The 21,135-nt window shown below is 40.6% G+C and overlaps 2 protein-coding genes across 3 annotated transcripts; both read right to left on the minus strand.

Moving 5' to 3' along the window:
- Positions 1-279: 279 nt before the first annotated feature.
- On the minus strand, positions 280-13,074 carry LOC311341666 (BICD family-like cargo adapter 1; the record flags this gene model as incomplete). Its single annotated transcript, XM_084466469.1, has 10 exons — positions 280-1,580; positions 2,143-2,263; positions 2,549-2,661; positions 3,287-3,361; positions 3,813-3,968; positions 6,048-6,230; positions 6,893-7,039; positions 7,471-7,590; positions 11,732-11,947; positions 12,832-13,074. The coding sequence occupies 10 exons, from the start codon at positions 13,072-13,074 to the stop codon at positions 1,332-1,334; spliced, it is 1,623 nt and encodes a 540-aa protein (XP_084322595.1). The 3' UTR covers positions 280-1,331.
- An 834-nt stretch (positions 13,075-13,908) lies between these two features.
- LOC311341849 (arsenite methyltransferase-like) lies at positions 13,909-21,104 on the minus strand. 2 transcript variants are annotated; one of them, XR_014633362.1, is made up of 12 exons: positions 20,917-21,104; positions 20,191-20,239; positions 19,863-19,990; positions 19,102-19,252; positions 16,752-16,888; positions 16,555-16,624; positions 15,987-16,068; positions 15,755-15,886; positions 15,509-15,648; positions 15,217-15,339; positions 15,050-15,142; positions 13,909-14,611 (listed from the first exon to the last, which is right to left on the minus strand). XR_014633362.1 is itself a non-coding variant. In XM_084466667.1 (11 exons), the coding sequence occupies exons 1-11, from the start codon at positions 20,931-20,933 to the stop codon at positions 14,507-14,509; spliced, it is 1,134 nt and encodes a 377-aa protein (XP_084322793.1). In that variant the 5' UTR covers positions 20,934-21,104; the 3' UTR covers positions 13,909-14,506. The 2 variants fall into 2 exon arrangements, 1 of the variants encoding a protein (XP_084322793.1); XM_084466667.1 differs by lacking the exon at positions 15,050-15,142.
- Between the last annotated feature and the right edge of the window lie 31 nt (positions 21,105-21,135).

Below are 21,135 nucleotides of genomic sequence, written 5' to 3' on the forward strand. Positions count from 1 at the left end.
GCAGTTGTGGGGAGTGGTAGCCCACCAGATTAGGATTTGCTAAATTGTTGATGAAACACCTTGAGATAAATTAACAAATGTAATAGTTTGGTTACTTTAATTGTGTGTAAGAATAGCAAAGGTACAAATCATCAACAAACAATTAGCAACAGTAGGCTACTTTTTGTATGAAAAAATAATTGTTGCAATCATTACTGCTCTGATGGCAGAAACACTTTCTACACACAATGTAGTCCTTGTCTGTCAATACTTTATTTAAAATGTGATGGTGGATAAAAAAAGGTCTGAGTGTGTAGTGGTTTCAGGCTACATCAATGTACATTACAACAGAGTAATATATTCAACATTCCTTCTATTATTTTAACACTTTAGTGTAAACAGTTGCAACAACCTGTTTATGATTGTTGCGAAGAATCAATCCTCTTAGGTTTGTATTGTGATATTGTAGGAATCTTGATTCATACCATTTGAAATGTAAATTATAACATAAAAGACACCAAAAATAGCAACGGTAAAGTGAAGTGTGGACCAACTTACCATTTTAACTGTGATGTTATACATAGTATCAAATGTAAAAAAAGAAAAACAATGACTAGGTTATATATGTTTAACAGATATATACTATCATCCTCATCTTCATAATAGTCAGTCATATTGCTTGGCAAATAATATATTACTGTAGGGGGTTTTGCACACAAAAATACTCAATTCAATCTCATGAATAACAGCTCGTATAAATTATGCTTTTGTTAAATGTTTTGAAATGTTTTTTTGAAACAAATTAGTTCCAAGTGGCCAGAAACCTAAACAAAACATTTATTACAGTCATCCCATCAACTTTCCATCTTTCATAATTGCAATAATCTTCTATTAAATAATGTAACTTTGCTTACCAAAAATACCAACCAAATTCTACATATACAGTTTGGTGATAGTTTTGTTGTTTTACAAAAAAACGTTTATATGTTTACAGTGTCAGGTATAATAGTTTTACAAAAAAAAGTCTCCATTTGTCACATTCCCTATTTCAAGGAGGGCTTAGCTTCTCAATGAAATGTCGACAAATGTACATTTGCCCATTGGTTTGTTCACAGGTGCTCCGGCCTTCCAACAGTAAAGCTGAAGGAGTTGCATTGTAAACTCGTTGACTCATAAACACATTGTCCTGGCTTCTGGTCCCGAGGCTGCTTGGTTCCTTCATACCTGGAGGATGTCCCGGGTACGTTTGGGCCCCATATGTTGCCAGGCAGTCTCTCTGACTTGCCTGGCTCTCCACGCCTGTGTGAGTGTGTGTGTGTGCGACACGGTGTTCCGGTGAGTGCTGCTCTACATCATTTGCTGTGCTGCACCCGCTTGCCCAGCCTGAGCCACTGCTTCCAGGGGGACTGGGGCTTCTCCTGGTCCACCTCCAACCCCCAGGACACGGGCGGGGTGGGCTGGCCAGTCCGAGGAGAGGATACTGGTGTGGTGTTGGGCTTTCTGAAGAAGGACATGCCGTTGGAGTGGGGGGGATTTCTCTGCAGTTGCTCTGACTGTTGCTGTGCTTTCAGCTGCTGATTGATGATTATCTGGATGTCATCCTAGGTTGGACATGTAGACAAGGAAATAGGGTGAGAATTCTATTTTATGAAGATATAGCCTTTTTTCATATTTTTTTATGCTTGTATGTTGTTTTTATCTGAGTTATAACAATGTTCCCCATTCAAGCCCTACTCTTCTGAACCCCACCACTAGAGGTCCCCAGTCCCTAAGCAATGGATTAGTCATGGCTCAGCCAAAATTGTGTGGCAACACCTGTTGCCATTAGTCATCCATCTGACTGGGCTGTTAGGGGGTTGGACATGTCAGGGATCAGCCAGTGAGGTGATAGTAGGCCGATTTGAGATTAACAAGTTTTTTTTCAGAGCCCAGACATTGATTATGTAGTATTATAACAAAATATACATCTTTATTATTTGGTCGAAACTTTCTTCAAAAGCAAATTACAATGTCATGGTTGTACACATTTTCAGCAAGCCAATGGGAATCTAACTCCTAGCTCTGGCTGGTTGTGTTAATGTCATAATCTACCACTTGAGCTACACAGGACCATGAAGCCCTTGCACAGCATAGTTACATGTTCAGCCTTAATAAAGCCCCTACCTGCCAGGCCTCTAGCTCCTGTGACAGCACCAGTTTACGCTGGATGGCTTCCAGAAGCTGGTTGTTAAGAGACATCATCTCATTTTTACTCCTCACAAGCTCCATCTCCATCAGGTTCTTCCTATTGTGAAGCAATAAGAAAATCAGCCATCAAACATTTAAATAGAAAAAGTATTACATGAACATGCAAAAGCCTTCTTGTTTAGCTGCCGTCATCATTTAGCTCATGATCAATACTGAAAGCATGGAGATGTATTATTAAGTGCTAAATTAACCATATCTTTGGTTCCACCATATGAAGCTGTACTTTTGATTACTATGAACAAACATAAAATGAGTCAATTCATGTATTATGTAACTTTAAAATTGCCATGCATGCAAGAAACAACACTGTGTAGCAGCTTACTTAGCTATGGCTTCATCTCGATCTTTGATGGCCTGTTGGACGACCTCTGTCTGCTCCTGTCTATGTTCGAGTTCTGTCCGCAGCTCTGCATTCTTCTGCTGCAAATCTGTGTTCTGGAAAGGTGGAAAACACCAAAGAATAAAGCCACACCAATGCTAACCTTTTAGCTCTATGTTTGGTAAGAGCACACATTCTACATATGGGTGAATGGGAGAGTGTGAGAGTGCAGACAGTAGACAATGAAAAGAGCACTCATTTCCTGTTTATCTGGTCAAACGATTTTGGTTTGAACAATGTTCAGGCTCAAAGCGAATTAAATGACTTTCACTGATGTGTAACAACTATTGTCAATTGTTTTTTTGGCTCCTCATTTGGCAAAGGAAAGCTGTAGTAGACAGATACTACTTCATATATATACTTTCACAGTGCTTTCAGATATGTATATGTGAATAATTTAGATGTTGTGAAGCTGTTTTTGCATTACTATTATGTACAGTATATTTCTATAGAATCAACAAGAAGTTTACATTAAAATGAATAAAATATTAAATGTCATAAAAAATGAAAGGGCTCAACCAATAATGATATATATATATATATATATATATATATAGCTCAAAAGGAAAGACTATGGTTTCAGTAGCATGGTTGTATTGACTGAAACCCACAACTCATAAAGCACAGCCCCCGGGCGCTACCCTCCACGAAGAGCCCTGTTCCTCTTTATCTCTGCGTTACCTGATCCCGGAGCTCTGCTGCGCTCGGGTTCCCACACAGATCACTCCTCCCATCCACAAAGGCTGAATTCATCTCCTAGAAGACAGACGTTAACAGAGAGAAAGAGAAGGAGAGGCAGGGAGAACGAGACAGAGAGAGAGAGAGAGACAGAGAGTGAGAGGGGGATCTGGTATCACCCCGTGCATTCCACACAGATTGAGGCAAAAAACAGGGAGTTTTGGTAACGTTGACCTATTTGCATTCATTGTCTGCCCTGGGGGAGGTGCATCTGTGTGTTCGTACATTCAAGTTATTTAAGGTCTCTCGGAACACTCAAAATAAAATGTCAATATAATAGCAATGTCTCCACAGAGAAAGATGTATTAAAAAGTTATATTGCATTTTGCATTCAGAGGCTGAAGAACTGTTTAAAATAAATAAATAAAAATATTATACAACTCCTCTGCTAATGTCTACCAACATTGATGTCCAATAGCAATAGCATCAACTTCAGCTAGCTTCTGGCAACTTAATCTAACGCACCCACCTGTGGGCAGCCGGAGTCGGCCAGGCTTCTTGCTGTGTCCGTCAGCTGGCAGAGCAAGGCGTTCAGGTCCCCCCCCACGGGAGGGCACCCTGGTGGACCCATGCCTCCGGTCAACGGGAGAAGCAACTGGAGCGCTGAAGACACTTCTTGCCTCATCTAAGAGAATAAAAGCAGGTTGTCGTTTTTTTTAAGCTTTTCGGTTGTAGTTTTTCCTCCACTAAAAAGTAAAGGTGGTAAGGGTAGCAAAAGCTTCATTTATACATGCTGAAAAATAAAATCAAAATCCTTCTGCGATGCTGTTGGTTGCCCTGCATGATCCCAGCTGATCACAGATACTGTGGGCTGATTAAAGCTAAGCATGCAAAAGAGGCGGAATGAAACTATCCACTACAAACCAAGTGGTGGCCCCTCCTTCATTCAAAGAAAGAAACAGCATGTCCTTAATCGCATAGTATCCACCGTGACATCATACTACACTCACCACCATGGTAGTCTACCTTACTCCTAGCTAACAGCTGACATGAAGTTATAATACTGATCCTCTGACCGAAACACAAAGTACAAAGTACAAACTACACGCTACAACAGTTAGTGTTTCTATTGTCATGGATCTGCTCTAAAGGTTTATGTTCAATTGACATGCAAACGTGTTTTCATAGTCCTCCAATAAGGAAACACCCCTACAATGTTAGGACAGGAACTGTAGGGAACAGGATGTGTGGTGAAAGGCTCATGGGTGTAGTTATAAATCACATCATCCTGATACAAAAACACAACATCACAGTAGCCAATCAGAGAGCAAGAACTAGACAAATCTTCTTGTCTTTTAAAATTATTATAGCAATGACATTTATTTTGGTCCCATAGGCTAAATCGACTGTTTGGTGACAAAAAAGCCCATGTTCGTGGTTCCTTTATAAATCTTTTTTACATTAAAAGTCAGGATGTTTATGTATATACCATTGCAAAGTGAGTCTTGTGAATACCAACACACAGAGAACTGGACAAACAGGATGTCCTTTCATTATGTTCCAGTATGGAGATAAAGGACAGTTATTGAGATATATTATAATGCCAGTGGGAGGAGTGAAATGTGGAAATCAAAACAAAAATCAAAGGATATTAAGGGATCAGTTGTCTCCATACCATTTTACTCTGGCTTTCAAATGGGCATTCATTTTCGCCAACAAAAATAAACACTTTGTTACTTTTTGACAATGGGAACTCAGTTACTACTCAGTACATTGGAGTCATTGTTGACAACTCAACAAAGAGAAAACGAAACTGTACCAAGGTAAATCCAGTGTTGCACCTCCTTACCCTTCCATACCTCAGGTATCACTGTTTTCTTGTTGTTATATCAAATCACATGGCCTCACCAACAGTAGCCGCTTAAAAGCCGAGCCTTATTATTTTGGTAACACGAGAACATATTGTGCAGGCAAGCTTAGAAGACTTTACAGATAGGATCTTCATTTTCTTTGATAAGAGGAGGCTAGGGTAGTATGCCTATAAGTCTGTACCTCAATCCCTGAACATTAGTTTGATAACTCTACACAACTGTGTGTGACATGGGGATGTAATCAATCACACCTTTGCACCATCAATCACTCCTTTAACAACCAGTGCTTGTGTGATGTCATGTTTAGTCTGTCGATTATTGTTTTTTTATTGCTGTATGATGTAACTGATTTGGTAGCAACACAACAATGCCTAATGTAATTCAGAAGAATAAAACCTCACCACAATGTCCATGAACTTACAAGCCTGACTTCCTGAATTGTGGTCTATCAAAGGCACACGTTATTTATGTGTATTTGATTCCAGCAGATTTTCAGCAGAACTGCAAGGTGCATTTGGTTAGGTTCTTAAATTGTGATTAAAAGCAATCTACAAAATACCTGCTTTAGGAAAATCTCGTGGGAATGTGGGAATATTTAAGAGTTAACAATAAAAAGTGTTATTATAAAAGAAACCAAACACACTTGAACTCCCCTTTCCCTGACTTGAGATAAGCAACTTGCTGAGCAGGAATGATTGGTTTAGAGTAGGTAATTTAGTAATGCGTGTTTACAGAATCACAGATTACGATCTCTGTCATCCCTCTAAAACAATGGCGCGAAATGCCATTTGGTTTGTGTTTTAAATGTATTCCTTTGAATACCATTCAGCTACACTGCAGTCAGCTCGGTAGCACCCAAAGCAGGTTTTTTTAATGAGTTACCGGTTCCTTACCTGTTCTGTGCTGAGGCCTCTCTCGGCTGTAGCCAGGCTGCTCTCCAGCTCTGACAGCAGGGAGGAGTCCCCATGGCTCCTGGCCTCCTGGAAGGACACCTCCTCCTGCAGCTCATCCACCCGGGCCTGCAGCTCCTGGGAGCGGCCATGCTCCTTCTCTACTTCCCCCTGTGCCTCACTCAGCTGGACACAGACACAGACACACATTATTAAAAAACTGTTCAAACTATAATATTTTCAATGCTTATTATATACAGTTGAAATTAAATATAGGGTGCACATGTATAATAAATCAGGGATTGCTAAACAAAACCTACATGTGCAATAGACTAGGCACAGATGACTTTTTTACTGCATTTAACGTTAACAGGCAGCCAGAAGAAAATCCTGACACACTAGATTCCATTCTAATGCCAAACGAAAGACGCTGCAAATTTTGCAGCATAGGGCTGGAATCCAGAAGTGCAGGTGAGAAGTGACACAACTGCAGGAATGAGGTGATGCCCTTGAAGTGCTTCCACCATCTGACCGATACCCAAGTGACGTGCAGAGAATTGCTGCCCTGGGGCATGTTCATTCCCACAGCCGACTACCTACAGTGTGTGTTTGTAAATATTTGCGAATCTCTGTATAATGTACATCCTTTCTTCTTCTTTGTAGCATTTGAGAGTACTTGTATTGTTTGAATATACCTGTGTAGCATTTCAGCACGTGTGTGTGTGTGCGCGAGTGCGTACATGCTCCTGTGTGTGTGTGTGTGTGTGTGTGTGTGTGTGTGTGTGTGTGTGTGTGTGTGTGTGTGTGTGTGTGTGTGTGTGTGTGTGTGTGTGTGTGTGTGTGTCTACCTGTTGGCTCTGCTGCTGGTTGCGCTGGTCCTGCAGGGCCAGCTGTGTGTGTATGGAGGCTAGGCTCTCCCTCAGCTCTGCGTTCTCCTGACACACACTCGCCAGGCGCTCTTCCAAAGCCTGCTCTCTCTGGGTCAGACGCATCACCTAGATGGGCCGAAGCATGCCAGATTAGCCCATTGGTTTAGTGGCCAGCACACAGGAGGTTAGTGTTACATTGGAAAGTTTAGTCCAGTGATGGCTACCACTTATAAAATCAATGGTTTGCAATGGACTTTGCCAATGCAAATGGTCCCAATCAAAATGGGAGCGGTCGAATCGATATCGAATCGCTTTAGGAAATCGGTGGTGATACCCAGCCCTAGCTAGGATTGAGTTAGACTATGGTTTTATATACACATCTTTATTCATAATGAAAAAAATAATACAATTATAAATGATTATATTCTATTGTTAATTAAACAAGTTAATTAAATGGAATACAATTATAAATTATTATATTTCATTGTTAATTAAGAAATTCAAGTCATGTGTAATTTAAAGTGACTTTAGTTGTTCATGGGTAATGCCACTCCTACCTGCTCCCTCATGGCACTGATCAGTTCGTCGTCCTGGGTACTGCTATGGGTTCCCGCTTGGTTGAGCTGTTCCTTTAGAGCTTGCAGCTCACTGGACATAGCTCTCTCCACTTCCACGGCCTGCCAACACAGGATTTACCCCAGGCAATTAACACTGGCACAGTTAAAAAAAAAGGGAAATGCATGAAGCCTTTTAATTATGATGCAGTGTAACCATCAGTTAGCCTATCCCAGAAATAAAAATACTTTGCAGTAAATTGAGAGCTGGGCCATTCAATGTGGGGATTAAAGGGGTCATGTTGTGTTCTTCTGCTCCATGGGCCAAACTTAACTAACTTCTGCTAGTTCAGCCCCCTGTCCCCATTTTCTGAAGCATGAAGGGACTAAAACAATAGGGACGGCTTCCTTTGAATATCATCACATGTCATCAAACGTGGACTCTATAACCACACGACTGCTCCAATAGTAACAATTTGCGATGAAAGACTAGTATCTTTGTCCCAATCCCTATTCTGCCCCACCGTGCTCCACTGGGCCAGGCCTCCTAGTTCCCCTTACTCAGCGTTTCAGCGGGCCCCTGTCAGATCCCATCAAAGCCACACAATGGAGGATGAAAGGCCAGACTGTGTGGCAGATGGAGCCAGGGGCCGGGCATCTTGGCCATGGCATTGACATGGCAGTGCCACGTTAGACAACCAAGTGGCTGGGCGGGGGTGAGACCCAGGGCATCAGGATGTTGGAAGGGGAAAGAGAACATCAGTATTACTATGTGCGTAAATGGGAGCGTGCAGAGCCGGTGGGGTGGGGGAGGGACGAGGGTGGAGGGAGATGTGGGATAGGGTGCAGGTTTATGTGCGTGTGCTGAGCGCCGATAGCGGGACAACAAAAGGGAAACCCAAGGACATCTTGAGGGGCCCGCTTGGAGGCGCGTGGTGCGTAGGTGGGGATGCACGCCAGCGTCCATTATCCCCCAAGGGGACCATTTAGCACTGAGGCACGCCGCGGCCTCACAATAGAGGCAGCGACCCACTGGGAATTAACAGTCTCACGGCTGGAAGGAGGACGCTCCGTTTGCTGGGAACACAAAGGACCTCCAGGGGGACGTCCCCCTCAAAGGGCCCCTTTGCCGCAAACCCCCCCCCCCCCCCCCCCCTTCCCCAAAGTTTCAGCCTCCAGCCGAAGCAATATGCCGGGTTGTCCGACGACAGCTGAATACCCCAGCGATTGGTGCAGCACGGTGGGGAGCGCTTGGAGGGTGTGACCAAAACAAGCCATTTCCCCCAGGATAGAGTGGTGTTTGGGGGACGTAGGGGGTGGATTTATATCTCTCTGAAATCTATATTGTGATCAGCTTTATGGTAGCGAGCCCCCGGGACACTCTGCACCAGAAGCCAAGAGGTCAGGGGCTGCCTCAAACCTGACATCTCTTTTTTTTTAATAACGGAAGCCCAGCTTGAGGGACGTAACAGGTGTCTGTGGTTTTCAGTATATTGTGTTTTTACTTGAAGTTAGAATTAACGTAAACAATCTTCCAATTATCTGTACTTCTACTTGAGGTAAGACTGTGTGTACTGTTGTCCCCTCTGCTCACCGCTCATGCCTGCAGGAAGTGACCATGTGACAGGTCTTAACAGTAGCTTTATTTAAGCTGTGGGTAAGCGTACTAGGATTGAAATAGATTCAACTATGACTCACTGGGACCAATACATTAAATTAAACAGGTTTATTCATTGGCGATTATTTAAGCCTGACATGCATCGTTTATTTTCCTTCAATTGAAGAAATCTGAAAAATGTATCCTTATTGTTGCTACTGTAGATAGTCTTGTCTATCTCTGACAGTGTTAAAATAACTCAATTTTACAGATATTCCTAGCAAACTTGCGTAGTTTCCTATGAAACTACTCAATACTTCCATTCCAGGCCAACACTTCCCAAGTGTTGGAAATATCAGCATTTCTGAGAAGTGATATGATATGAATTCAAGGATATGTGTCAATTCAAAGTAGAAATGGAAGGATTTCAAAAATCTATCCACATTCTTTTTGATGCCTCAGATGGTATCTAATCACATAACCTTGAGGCAATGCATGTTTAGATGAATCTGTTCTATGATTGAGCCCCTCTCAGCAATGTGCCAGCAACTCCATGGAATCACCTCCCGCACCAAATAAACAGTGATGGGTAAAAACACAGTTAATGCCAGACTCTTATTCATTGGAATTGCAGAATTTATCAACAAAAATATCTTTCTAGCAAATCCCCAAAAACATTGACTTATTTACTATCTGAACATTACATTTGGTCCATGTCTTGTAAACACGTGCTTTGTTTTTTGTTTTTTTACGCCTCAATTTCCTTTCCAGAAGTACTACATGATTAAAAAGAAACACTTGAATCAAGCATAACTCCTGACACTATCAGTCTGAGGTTACTAGTTAGAGGTCTGTGGTAAGCGATGCCTTCACTCCTCTCTAGTTTTCCATGATAAACGACTCCCTCCCCTACATTTTTGCAAAGCTCTGGTTAAAATGGCAGATTCTCAGAGATGCCGAGTTCCATTAAAACCAATCTTATCTCCGCCTTTAAGCTGGGAAACTGACAGTTTCCCAGTTGCTAAAATAATAAACCTTAACATTTCTTCTTTTACACAGAATCTCAACCTCCTTGTCTTTGAATAAACTGTAAGTAACCCCCCCTAATCTTACCATGCAGATAATCCCCTCCACACACTCAGGTGAGTGTAAGGAGGGGATCTGACTCACTCACCATGCAAGGTACTGTTGCAAACTTTGCAGGAGGGGAACCCCAATCCACCTCCTCTGGTAAAGAATCACCACAGAAGGAGCCAGCAGACTTCACATGCTTCATGTTCCTCAACACAGGTTTTCTTACTCCCTTTGGGGTTTTCCAGAAACAGATCTATCCTATGTGAATGGTAGCTTATCCACTTAGCTAAAAACCACCCTTTCTATGACATTCTCCTTCTCTTCAATACAACCTTCTCCTTGAACAGAAAAATGCTTCTGCTGCTAGATATTTCCTGGCATTGCTCCTGGCAGACTTTGGTCTGCTCTTTTTACCTTATGCATAGTTCCTTATTTTCAGGACTTTGACACCCTGGGGGAATGCTTGATTTTAAATATCTGATGTCATACTAGCAAGTTAGCCATTACAATGTTACTCTTTCCATCCCCCCGCATAGCTGAAAAGCTTGTCAATCCTCTGTTGCTGTTACACCATAATAATGTGGCACAAAGCTATCTGTCAGCCTGCCTGTCTGTCCTCCCGGTTTAATCAGAACCTTGTTGTTCCTAATGGATAAGAGACCATATAGTTTTCAGTGCCAGATCTGGTTACGCAACACATTATTTTAAAACATATTATTTGAAACTGATGTTTCAATTATTTGTAAGGTTTAAGAAGATTAAAAAGTTGATGTTACAGGTTATAGGTTACTTATAATGATGGGTACCAGTCTATCCCTGCCATATTTAATAAAACCAAAAAGGTAATGGACCATAGTGTATGGTCTACTGGCCTAGAGCTACATTCAAACAAGGCTCATGATCCCCAACTCTGTTCATATATATATATATATATGGTTTCCATCCAGTCCGGGAACCTAGCATTATTACCCACTGGGTTCAATTCTACCTTCTAGTACCTGGTTCGATGTAAAAAACGTTATCTTAGGTTGATCATATTGTATCTGCATTTTATTGCATATGCAGATATTAGACATTGCCTTCACACACACACACACACACACACACACACACACACACACACACACACACACACACACACACACACACACACACACACACACACACACACACACACACACACACACACACACACACACACACTTTTGTGGCCTTGCTGGAGGACAGATAAGCAGAGTTGAACTGATACCTCGGAGGTTGAATGAACACCCAGTTACACTGCACGTATTGGGTAACAGGCCTCTTTTATCAGGCTTTGTTTCTCAGTTACCTGAAAAGCTGTTTTCTGTTTCAGCTACCTGTTTCAGCACCACGCTTCTATCCATTCTTGTTTCATAGGACATGATTTTGTTACCTTTTGTTATAATCCACACAGGATGATGTGAGACATATTATGATACACAAAAACACAGAAAAGACCAGAATTGTACAATGGCTTCGGTCCCCTAAGTCTACACTAAACAAAAACCTTGCCTCCGCCGCACACATCCCCATTGCCGTTCTTCAACCAGCGTGACGCGATGGCGTACTCACGGTACAGAGCTGCTCTCCCAGTCGCTGGTCGTGTTCGCCGTGGTCCTGCTGGGCCTGGCCCTTCTCCCTCTTTGCCTCGTCGACGGCCTGAGTCAGCCTCTCCACCTGGGCCCTCAGCTCGCTCACATCCCGCTCCAGCTCCCCCACCTGGCTCTCCCACTGCGACTGGCAGCTGGTCAGCTTCAGACGCAGCTCATGCCTGCCCTGCTCCAGCAACTGGTGGAGCGGGAGGTGGAGAAGATCAAAATACAAAACTCGGCTTGCTATGCAAGACATGGGGGAGATTGTGGCATAACTTTTAGTCTCTTTTAAGTTTTTGTGTGATAAGAGGACACATGGAGTTGTCTTGAGAAACTATATGTTGTTGATGTAGAACAGTCAAAAAAAAAAACATGTTTCTACCTAAGTAGACCTGTTATCCACTTGTCGAGTCAACAATTGTATTAGTTATGTGATGAGGTAGACATAGGCCTATGCAGTTGCGTGAGGTAAAGTTTAGCTATTTTGTTAACCTTAAGCACTTTTAAACATTCACAACATAGATTTCTAACATTCAAGCCCTGACTGAAGGAGATAGTAGGGAGTAGTGCATCAAGCCCAAAATCCATTTAAGTTTTGTTCATCCAAAACAATTTCAAAGAGACATATTAATTCCTATTGGATGTCAAATACTTTTGGCAACATATTGCCAAACATAAATATTTACGCAAAATGTAAATGTTAATTAGGTCCCAAAATGTGAAAACAGCTAGCCTACTATTGGTTCACAGCCCAGTGTCACCTGCAGACTGCGTGGAGGTTTTCCACTGACTAATTTGTGGCACTGTTTCCAAAACCAGACAAAAACTTGCGCGTCCACAACACGCACTGCAACAAGTAATGATCAGTCAAGGAAAACTATCCTCGGGAGAATATTAAGCATTTGTTAACCAAAGAATACACTACTAAGTCAATCGACGTTTCTTGAGTTCGTTGATGATTATTTCTTTATCTTGGTCATATAGTGCGAAAATCTGTTCCACGTCACGGGCGTCATAGCCTACTTATTTTCTTTATGTGGTCAAAACTCAATTTAACGATGGATTTAAAGGCAAACTTACCTCGAGTTTATCTGTGTATTGCTCATGAAGCTTTTCGCTCTGATCTTTCAGCTGACGGTTTTCCAGCAGCAATGCGTTTCCCAGCTGTGCTGCCAAAATAACCTCTTCCTCCTTTTGTTTCAAAGCGGTGAGAAGTTCACTCGGGTCTTGATCATCTGTTATTTCCTCCGTCCCATAATCAAAGAAGTCGTCCTCAAACTCCGTGTTCTTGGATTTTAACCCCCATTGATCCAGTCGATCCATGATGTATCCTAAGTCAGTCGTTTACATATCCAATATATTTAAGACTTTCATAAAAATATAATAAATATCGACTTAAATTGAGTCGTGTAGCAGGCCTAGTGATAGTCAAATTTTTTTAATCGAAAAGAAAAAGGTTTCCTCACAACAATGGGCACCTTGTTGTAGGTCTACCTCACTGCCTTGTGAGATACCGTCAGGGTTCAAGACGCGCTGTAGCGAAAAGGGGCGGGCCTTCTGTCACTTGCAGCAGGTGATGTCCTCCAAAGGTAGATCACGTCACTAAAACAGTATGTCGCTAAGCAACCGTTGATTACTAACGTCCAGTTCACATCCGTCTAATGGCAATTAAAATATACTGGCCAATTTAAGACATAAAGATGTCAGTAAGCCTGATAAGCGCAACACAGCACAAATAACATGTAGGCTGATGTTTGGAAGTAGGCCTAGTTGCAGAGTTATGTCTATAAGAAACAGCACTACAAACGGTTGACGTATAACCATAAGGTTGCTAAATTATTGTTAAATTGGGACATGCCTCTTGCGTTTTCCGATACCTGGGCAGTTATGCGATTTGTAGGTTACTTTTGTGAACAATGAGATGTATAAATAGTGATGCCCATGTATAGACATAACTTGTATAAACAATTATAAGCCTAGGCCTACGGTATTTTCCAAAACCACACACATCATAAATACCTATCTTTTATTTGAGATCCTTTCTTTTATTTGACAATATGCATCAGAATAACGGCTTCCACTACAATGTGTTTTCAGATCAGAGAAGTTGTGCATCATCCATACAAGCCTCAAATCACCATACCAAAATCAAATCAATCAAAATCAAAGCCAGCTTTATTTTCAATTCCAAAATATGTGCAAGACAAATAGAGGAATCGAAATTGCGTTTGTCTCTGACCCATGGTTATTTTCACATTGTTACTGCTTTCTAATGTTGTAGTCTTGGGATATTATTATATAATATTTAATAGCTGTCACTGCAGTAACAGGGACATGGTAGTAAACACTATGGCATTTCAAAGTTAGACAAAACATATTTTGTCGTTATGGATAGTCATTTGACCCTTTTCTGGTTATGGAAGGACATTTGAGAGTGTAGGCTTTAACTCAGAGTCGAAATCCTTTGTCCTTGGGACATGGTTGTAAAAAGTAGGATGCTAGAGAAATACTACACTAGTTAATATTACAAAAAAAAAAATCCTGGAAATCCATAGACAAATCACAGGAACAATTTCAACACAATGCATAACTCTAGGCATTAAGGAAGAAATGTTAGTTTGTCATTGTTAGTTTGGATGTGGTTAAGTTTACGTATTAGGTTTCAGATGGTTCAGTTAAAGTATGGGTTAGTATTAGGTTGTTTCAATGGAATCACCCAAGAAAAATCATGGATGTTGGGAAAAATAAGTTGAATTTAGTTGCAGCACCCTGTTGGTTGTGTGCCACAGCACCCCCCTGTGGTGGATCCTGGAACATCAGTCCTCTGTTTGATCAGCTCAAACGGATTCAGAACGACCGCCTGTAGGAGTAGTTCTACATTAACATCATCCACTCACATATTCAGAAAATATTCTGAACCTTTTCCATTGTTAATTGAAACACAACATGTAGTTGATACTGTTGATTTATAGATAACCAATTCATTTTAGGATAGATAAACAGATAAATAAATGGTGTAAATGCACCTCATAGTACAAGTTGTGTTGGAAACTTGGTTATATCATTGACATGATTTATTATGGCCATGCAGATTTGTGGCTCGGTATGCCAAGTATCAGAGGAAATACGTAACAAGCTCATTATATCAGCATGTCAAGGTCCATCCTCTCTTTGAAATAGGCCTTATGATTATTATTATTATCACCAGCAGCCTTTGTATCACCCGTTTGCATATATTCTGTACATATATAGATATAGGTTTGAGTGTGAGAAATCTCTGCTTCACTGCTCATATTACCAGCTTGTTGGATGACATGTAACAGAATACCAGCAGGGCTCTCTGTGGTCTGTCACACAATCAGGGTGGATCCTACAAGCGTGACCTTGTGTGCTCAAAAACAAAAAGCACCTATAGTTCAACATGCTATTATATATACTTATTTTGGGTGAAACTGTAGCACTTACTTTAGGGCTGCCAACACAGGGTTGAGACGGCCCTCCAGGCGGCAGCAAGGTGAACTTATCAGAGAACCTGGAACAGGTCAGGATCTCAGCCACATCCCCATCCACCTCCACTACCTCCTTCACCTGAAATACACAACAAATATCCTCCCATCGGTTATGTTCCAATATCCATATAATCATAATAACAATGCTATCAATATGTCATTTTTTTGCATTTATAGTTTGCTTTTTTTTTTTTTGCTTTTCCTTTTTTCAATCGACCACGTGCCGCTTGACCAGCAGTCCCACTGACCTTGAAGGTGTACTGAGAGTCCAAGGTGAAGCTCTCCTCCATCCCAGTGATGCCGCCCTGGTACACCACCTCACGGGGTTGACCAGAGCCCCGGGGAACTTTGAACAGGCGGTAAGTGGCTGAGAGGAATTTGAAGTCGCCTTTGTTCCAAAAGGGGAAGAAAGAAAATAAATAATTGTACTAAATTGCCACAACATTGATACCCAAGCAGGAGGAGTATAACGGTGAACGAATAGAAAATCTAACCCAGAATGTCCTGCATCTCTTTGTTGAACACGTTGATGGCGGCTCCCCTGACCAAGCGCGGGGGGCTGAAGCCCACCTCCTCCGCCAGCTGCATTAGATCCTCCCACCAAAGGGCGCCACTGAGGCACTCTCCTGTAAAAATGATGAACAACTTCTCAGTGTTTCCCGAACCCACCTGCTATTCGATCATGTAGAAGATTGCCTAAAATGTTTGAAAACAAGCTATAAATACCCCAGAGAAATTCACTGTTTTTTATTTCCTCTGTTAATCTTCCACTGCTGTAGACGTCGCTGAAGTAGAGCTCACCACCTTCCTGATGACAAAGTTAAAAAAAAAAACAGGCCACAGATGAACCCCCATAGGAGAACAGAACTGCCAGCAACATATTCATTTCAATCAGCTGGTTTTGCCGACAGTAGTGTAAGGTTGCACACTATTGGTTTAGAAACAAAAATGTTCTGGCAGGATAATGCCGGTGGAAGTTAAGTAACCGCCTGCCATTGAAGGCCAGATAGCTACACTGGGATTTTCTGTAGCACACTAGTTTGTTTAATTGTGGGTGATACAGTTTGGTATATAATTCATAGTTAACACTTGAGAAAATGGGTTAGGGAAGGGTTGACTTCATACTTAAAAACCCAGTGGTCTGATTGTGACAGGTACACATTTCCAAATATGAGTTCTTATATTTATACAAATAATAGATTTTCTAAATCCACAGATCTTTTCACCAAACCCATGTTGTAAGATGGTCCCAGAAAGAGAATGTTCAAAGGGGTAGTGAAATACCACAGTATACCTTGAGAACACGGTAAGCTTCCTGCAACACTGGCTTCTTGTCTGGACACAGATTCACCGCACCGTTGGAACTAGTGAACATTAAAACTATGATGGCACTTCAATTAAATTTATATGAAAACGTACACAGTATATAAAGACATTTATTTCAATTACTAAAATATGAAAGAAAAGAGGGAAGTTATTAGCAAAGCTTACATGCAGATATCATATGAGTTCCCCTCAATCCCAGCTTCATTCAAGGCCTCGAGGTATCCCTGGACAAACCGGATGTTGGGTGCTTTATAGCCAAACGCTTGTGTGTGGTAGTCAGTATAGGTTCTGGCCACCTCCAACTAGCAAAACAAGAGCAAGAACAAGAACAAGAACAAAACCATACCACATTAGGGTCACGTGTTCAGGAAGCATCCCTCTTTGACCTAAAGTAAACAATGTTGTAGTCATATATTGTCGACTTGTGCTTTGGAGCATCTTGACTATTTGTCTTTTGAGGGGTGCTCAAACACACCTCAATTTCATATCAGCACCCCTATAAAGATATGCTTATTATTCATTATTATTATTATTACTACTCTCTAATATCCTTTTTATATATAAAAAGTTTATATATGAACTTTTTAGAAGTTTAAAGTGGAAACTTTATTCTGACAGAAACATTGATTCAAATTGGTTGTGTATCTTTATTGTGACTCGTGTCATGGATGAACACAACACTTTCACTAAATGAGAGCCAAATTTGAAAGATAAAGACCTAATAATCACTTGCGAACAAGTAACCTCAAATCCTGAGTTGGTCTACAAAGAACGTTTTGGGTTCAGGCTTCAGGTTATACTGGCCAATCACAACACCCTATGCATTGGGTTAAGAAATGAGGCACCTCCCGTGTCCCCAGCTCCACATTAACTGAACATGCAGTTCTCCTCCTTCTCCGGATTATCAATAGATTACACAAAAGGAGTTGACATCTTAAACCTTACACTCATATCAGCTGTAAAGTATGTATGTACAGACATAATTAACCTAAATACCATAATAAATGTGCTTATGAGAAGAAATTGTCTGTCTACTATCCCTGGCTTGAGGTAGTTTACACGTGTGACAAACACAATCTTGAGTAAAGTAGCCATGTGTAATCAAAGAAAACAGGGGGATCCTTTCTTCTTTGTGGCCGTCATAAAGCCCTCTCCGTTTCTTCCTGTCAGGATGGGGTGATCCAGATACAGAGAGGTTTACAACTTTTATGGGTCAAAGTCAATAAGTAACTGGGGTTCATCTCGGGCAGCAGAAGGTGTAAATGAGTAAGACATTTGGAGGCCACTCAGAATGTAGTCCTTCGTGGAATCAGTGCTTTTTCCACAGTTATCGCATTCATATAGGCAAAAAAAATAGTTCTGTTGCTTCTTGAGGTAACATTGTGTATCTTAGTGAATTAAGATTAGGAAAATCAACTAAAATATTTTGTGTTGTAAAAGGCATGTCCCGGTATTAGTAACTAGTAGGGGTGTAACGATACACTCATTCGTACCGAAGATTTTCGGTACGGGTCTAACGGTTCGATGCGCATGTGACACTCTGACACTGTGAGTGTCTTGTCTTGTCCTGATGTTTTGTGTTGAGGACCACAATGGAAATAAGTCCTGGACTTGATTGTGTTTTTATCCTCAATTGTATTTTATGTATTTTCATTTGTGTTAGGCATTTATTTGATACAATTAATAAATCAAATCAAAATCCAATTGTTTAATAAAAATAAAATAATAAAAACTGCTGTACCGAAAAACATACCGAACCGTGACTTAAAAACCGAGGTACGTACCGAATTGTGACTTTTGTGTATCGTTACACCCCTAGTAACTAGTAACTAAAATCATTATTATTGTAAATAAAATATCATGTATAAAAAAAGCATTAGCATTAATTATTATCCAGTGAAATTAGTCATTAATCATGGGGGTTAAACACTTTTGCAAGGATCTGTATGCATGTCACACTTTCATTAGGGGCTGAGCGCCCTAAAGGTCTGGTCCTAGAATCACCTGTAATGGGAAAATTATATTTTCACATTCTGTTTCTCTAATTGCCATTATTCCCACCACATACTCCTGCCCTAACCCTATTTTGAATTACTCAAACTTGTATTATTACCCTTCCTTTTATTTCCATATTTTTGCTTTATTGTATGCTTCCATTATGACCAAATTTCCTATTGTGGATGAAGTCCCCCCCACCTAATATAATTGAATCCAACATTGCCATAAGAACGTATTTCTCAAATGTAAAGTAGAAAAAAAAAGAATGCTTGGTACAGGGATATTTCTCTTCAGCATGACTGAAGAGACAGGGCACCAGCATGTCTTTGGTCCGGTTTTCAGGGTGTTGTATTAAGATTAGATTAGATTACATTTTATTGTCATTGTGCAGAGTACAAGTACATTGACAACAAAATGCAATTAGCGTCTAACCAGAAGTGCAATAAGCAGTAAGGTGCAGAGTATGTACATGTAATGGAATAATATAGATAGTGCAGTGTGAACAGTATTAACTCACCAGCTTCTCAGTCATGTCAATGCCGGTGACATTGCCCTTCTCTCCCACCAGCTTACTCAGCATGTAGCAGTCCCTCCCACTCCCGCTGCCCAGGTCAAGTACCTGGGAGGTCTCCATGCACTCTGGCACCACCAGGCCACATCCGTAGTACCTGTTGGGATAACAGTTAGAAGGGGATGTAGTGAATCAGCTTCATATTTGTCCAGACTCATCTCTTAGTGTGAGTGTCGTTCAATTGACTCTACACCAATTACACGTGGAGAGTGTGGATTAACCTAGTTTTAAGTGTAAATGCCACTGAAAGAATAATTTAAAAATCTATATCAATAGAAAGATATTTGGCTGTTGCCTAACAGTTGGCTAACAACTGTAACAAAACCAACAGAAAAGGTAGAGCTATTTATGATTAAAATTCGGCATAAACCAAAGAAGAGGAAGCAGGACCCAATACTAAAGGGTAATAAACCAAGACAAGGTGCAAAACAAAAGGAGTCGAGTGGGAGTTCCCTAACCGTTGTGAGAACTCTTGCTATTGAAGGAATTGGACCAAGCAAGCTTGTGAAACAATGCATCAAGGTTGGCAAGCTGTTAGTCCGTAAGGCTTTATCACAGTTCAAGTCTTAAGGGCTGTTCAGGCCACCTTACATGACACCCCTTAACCCTAGCCCCCCAAAGGGCAAAAACTCCCTTATTTATCAAGGAAGAATAGTAAAATAGTGTTATAGTGTTTGGGGTAAGGGGTTATTATCTAGGGTACTTACTTGGCAATGACTTCAGGGTGCACCATATTAAGAGCATGGCGGATGTGAGCAGGGACAGGCCCTGAGGAGGCCGCACAGGCATCGGTCTTCAAATCCGTGGTTTTCTTCAAAACCTTACCATAGAACTCCTAAGATTGGACAAAATTGTGCCATTGGAACTGGACATGAGCAAAAACATGAAAAAGCACATATCGTAAAAAACTACTAAATACTACATTCACTGACCACAGTTTAATTTGTTTTCCATAAAGTCCTAACAGCAGGTTTTAAAATATATAATAAATGTAATAATATTAATAATAATAATAAATAAGAAGAGAGCACATACTTTGACTTTCAGGTGTGTGGCGGTTTCCTTGAAGCATTTCCCATTTGAACTGAATATAAATAACAAACATGATACAAATAAATAACAAACATGATACAAATATTGTAGCACTGTATGTTTCTGTCCCATAATTATTCTTGCACTTTAAATAATTTAAATAATTTGATTAAAAAAAGTGGTTTGAATGTGATTCAAAATATATTTGATGCAAAAATGCATGTCTTACTTAACTGCATCAATTTGGATTATACCGTCATCTTTTTTGTTGTTGTAAACAATAGCCTATTGGTTGTGGAATAGTAGTGTTGTGTGAATTATATTGACAATAAAGAAATAATTAAGTTAATTAGAGATGAATGCACAACTTTAGGCAATATTCTTCTATTTTGAATTAGTATTACATTTTTATTAATAGTTTTACAGGCATTCGCCCCGCCTGTTCCACAGGGATCACTGCATCACTATAATTCACATCATACTTTTTCTGTTCGTAGCTTTGACATATCACTTTTATTCAAAACGGTCTAACATTGGAGACCCCCACTACAAAACTTTGATATTTTATATTTATATCAATTCCTAATAAAAAAACATGTTTGGTGTTGAAGTTTTGTAGTAGGTCGTCTAATCTTATAATAAATGTAGCTATAGTATGCAGACAGCCCAAAAATAAAGTTAACGAACTTTATTGGGCACTTGTGTATAATTAATTATTGCTTTTCTTACCCCCCTGTTGCAGCCATCTTGCACAGAAGCAATGCAAAAAGTGTCGTCGATGGAATGCAGTAGCCTAGTTGTTTTCTGTTAGTTACAGTGATGGTCAAAAAACCTGCAATACCCTGAACATATATAATATCACATGCATCCACTGCACATCTTGGCCAAATCAGATCAACCAAAAAATGGTGTGTCAAAGTTACCCGACAAACTCTCCTGAGAAGATTA

The sequence above is a fragment of the Micromesistius poutassou genome (assembly GCF_964030765.1).
Source record: "Micromesistius poutassou genome assembly, chromosome: 4".
In the NCBI taxonomy this organism is placed as follows: domain Eukaryota; kingdom Metazoa; phylum Chordata; class Actinopteri; order Gadiformes; family Gadidae; genus Micromesistius; species Micromesistius poutassou.

Bases quoted from the DNA above. Each gene is read 5' to 3' on its own strand.
- LOC311341849 (XM_084466667.1), bottom strand. The intron at 15,649-15,754 runs GTTAGATTTTCT...TTTGGAACAAAG, and splicing joins AGAGATGCAGGACATTCTGG to GCGACTTCAAATTCCTCTCA. The intron at 14,612-15,216 runs GTAAGTGCTACA...CTACTCCTACAG, and splicing joins CCTGTGTTGGCAGCCCTAAA to GCGGTCGTTCTGAATCCGTT.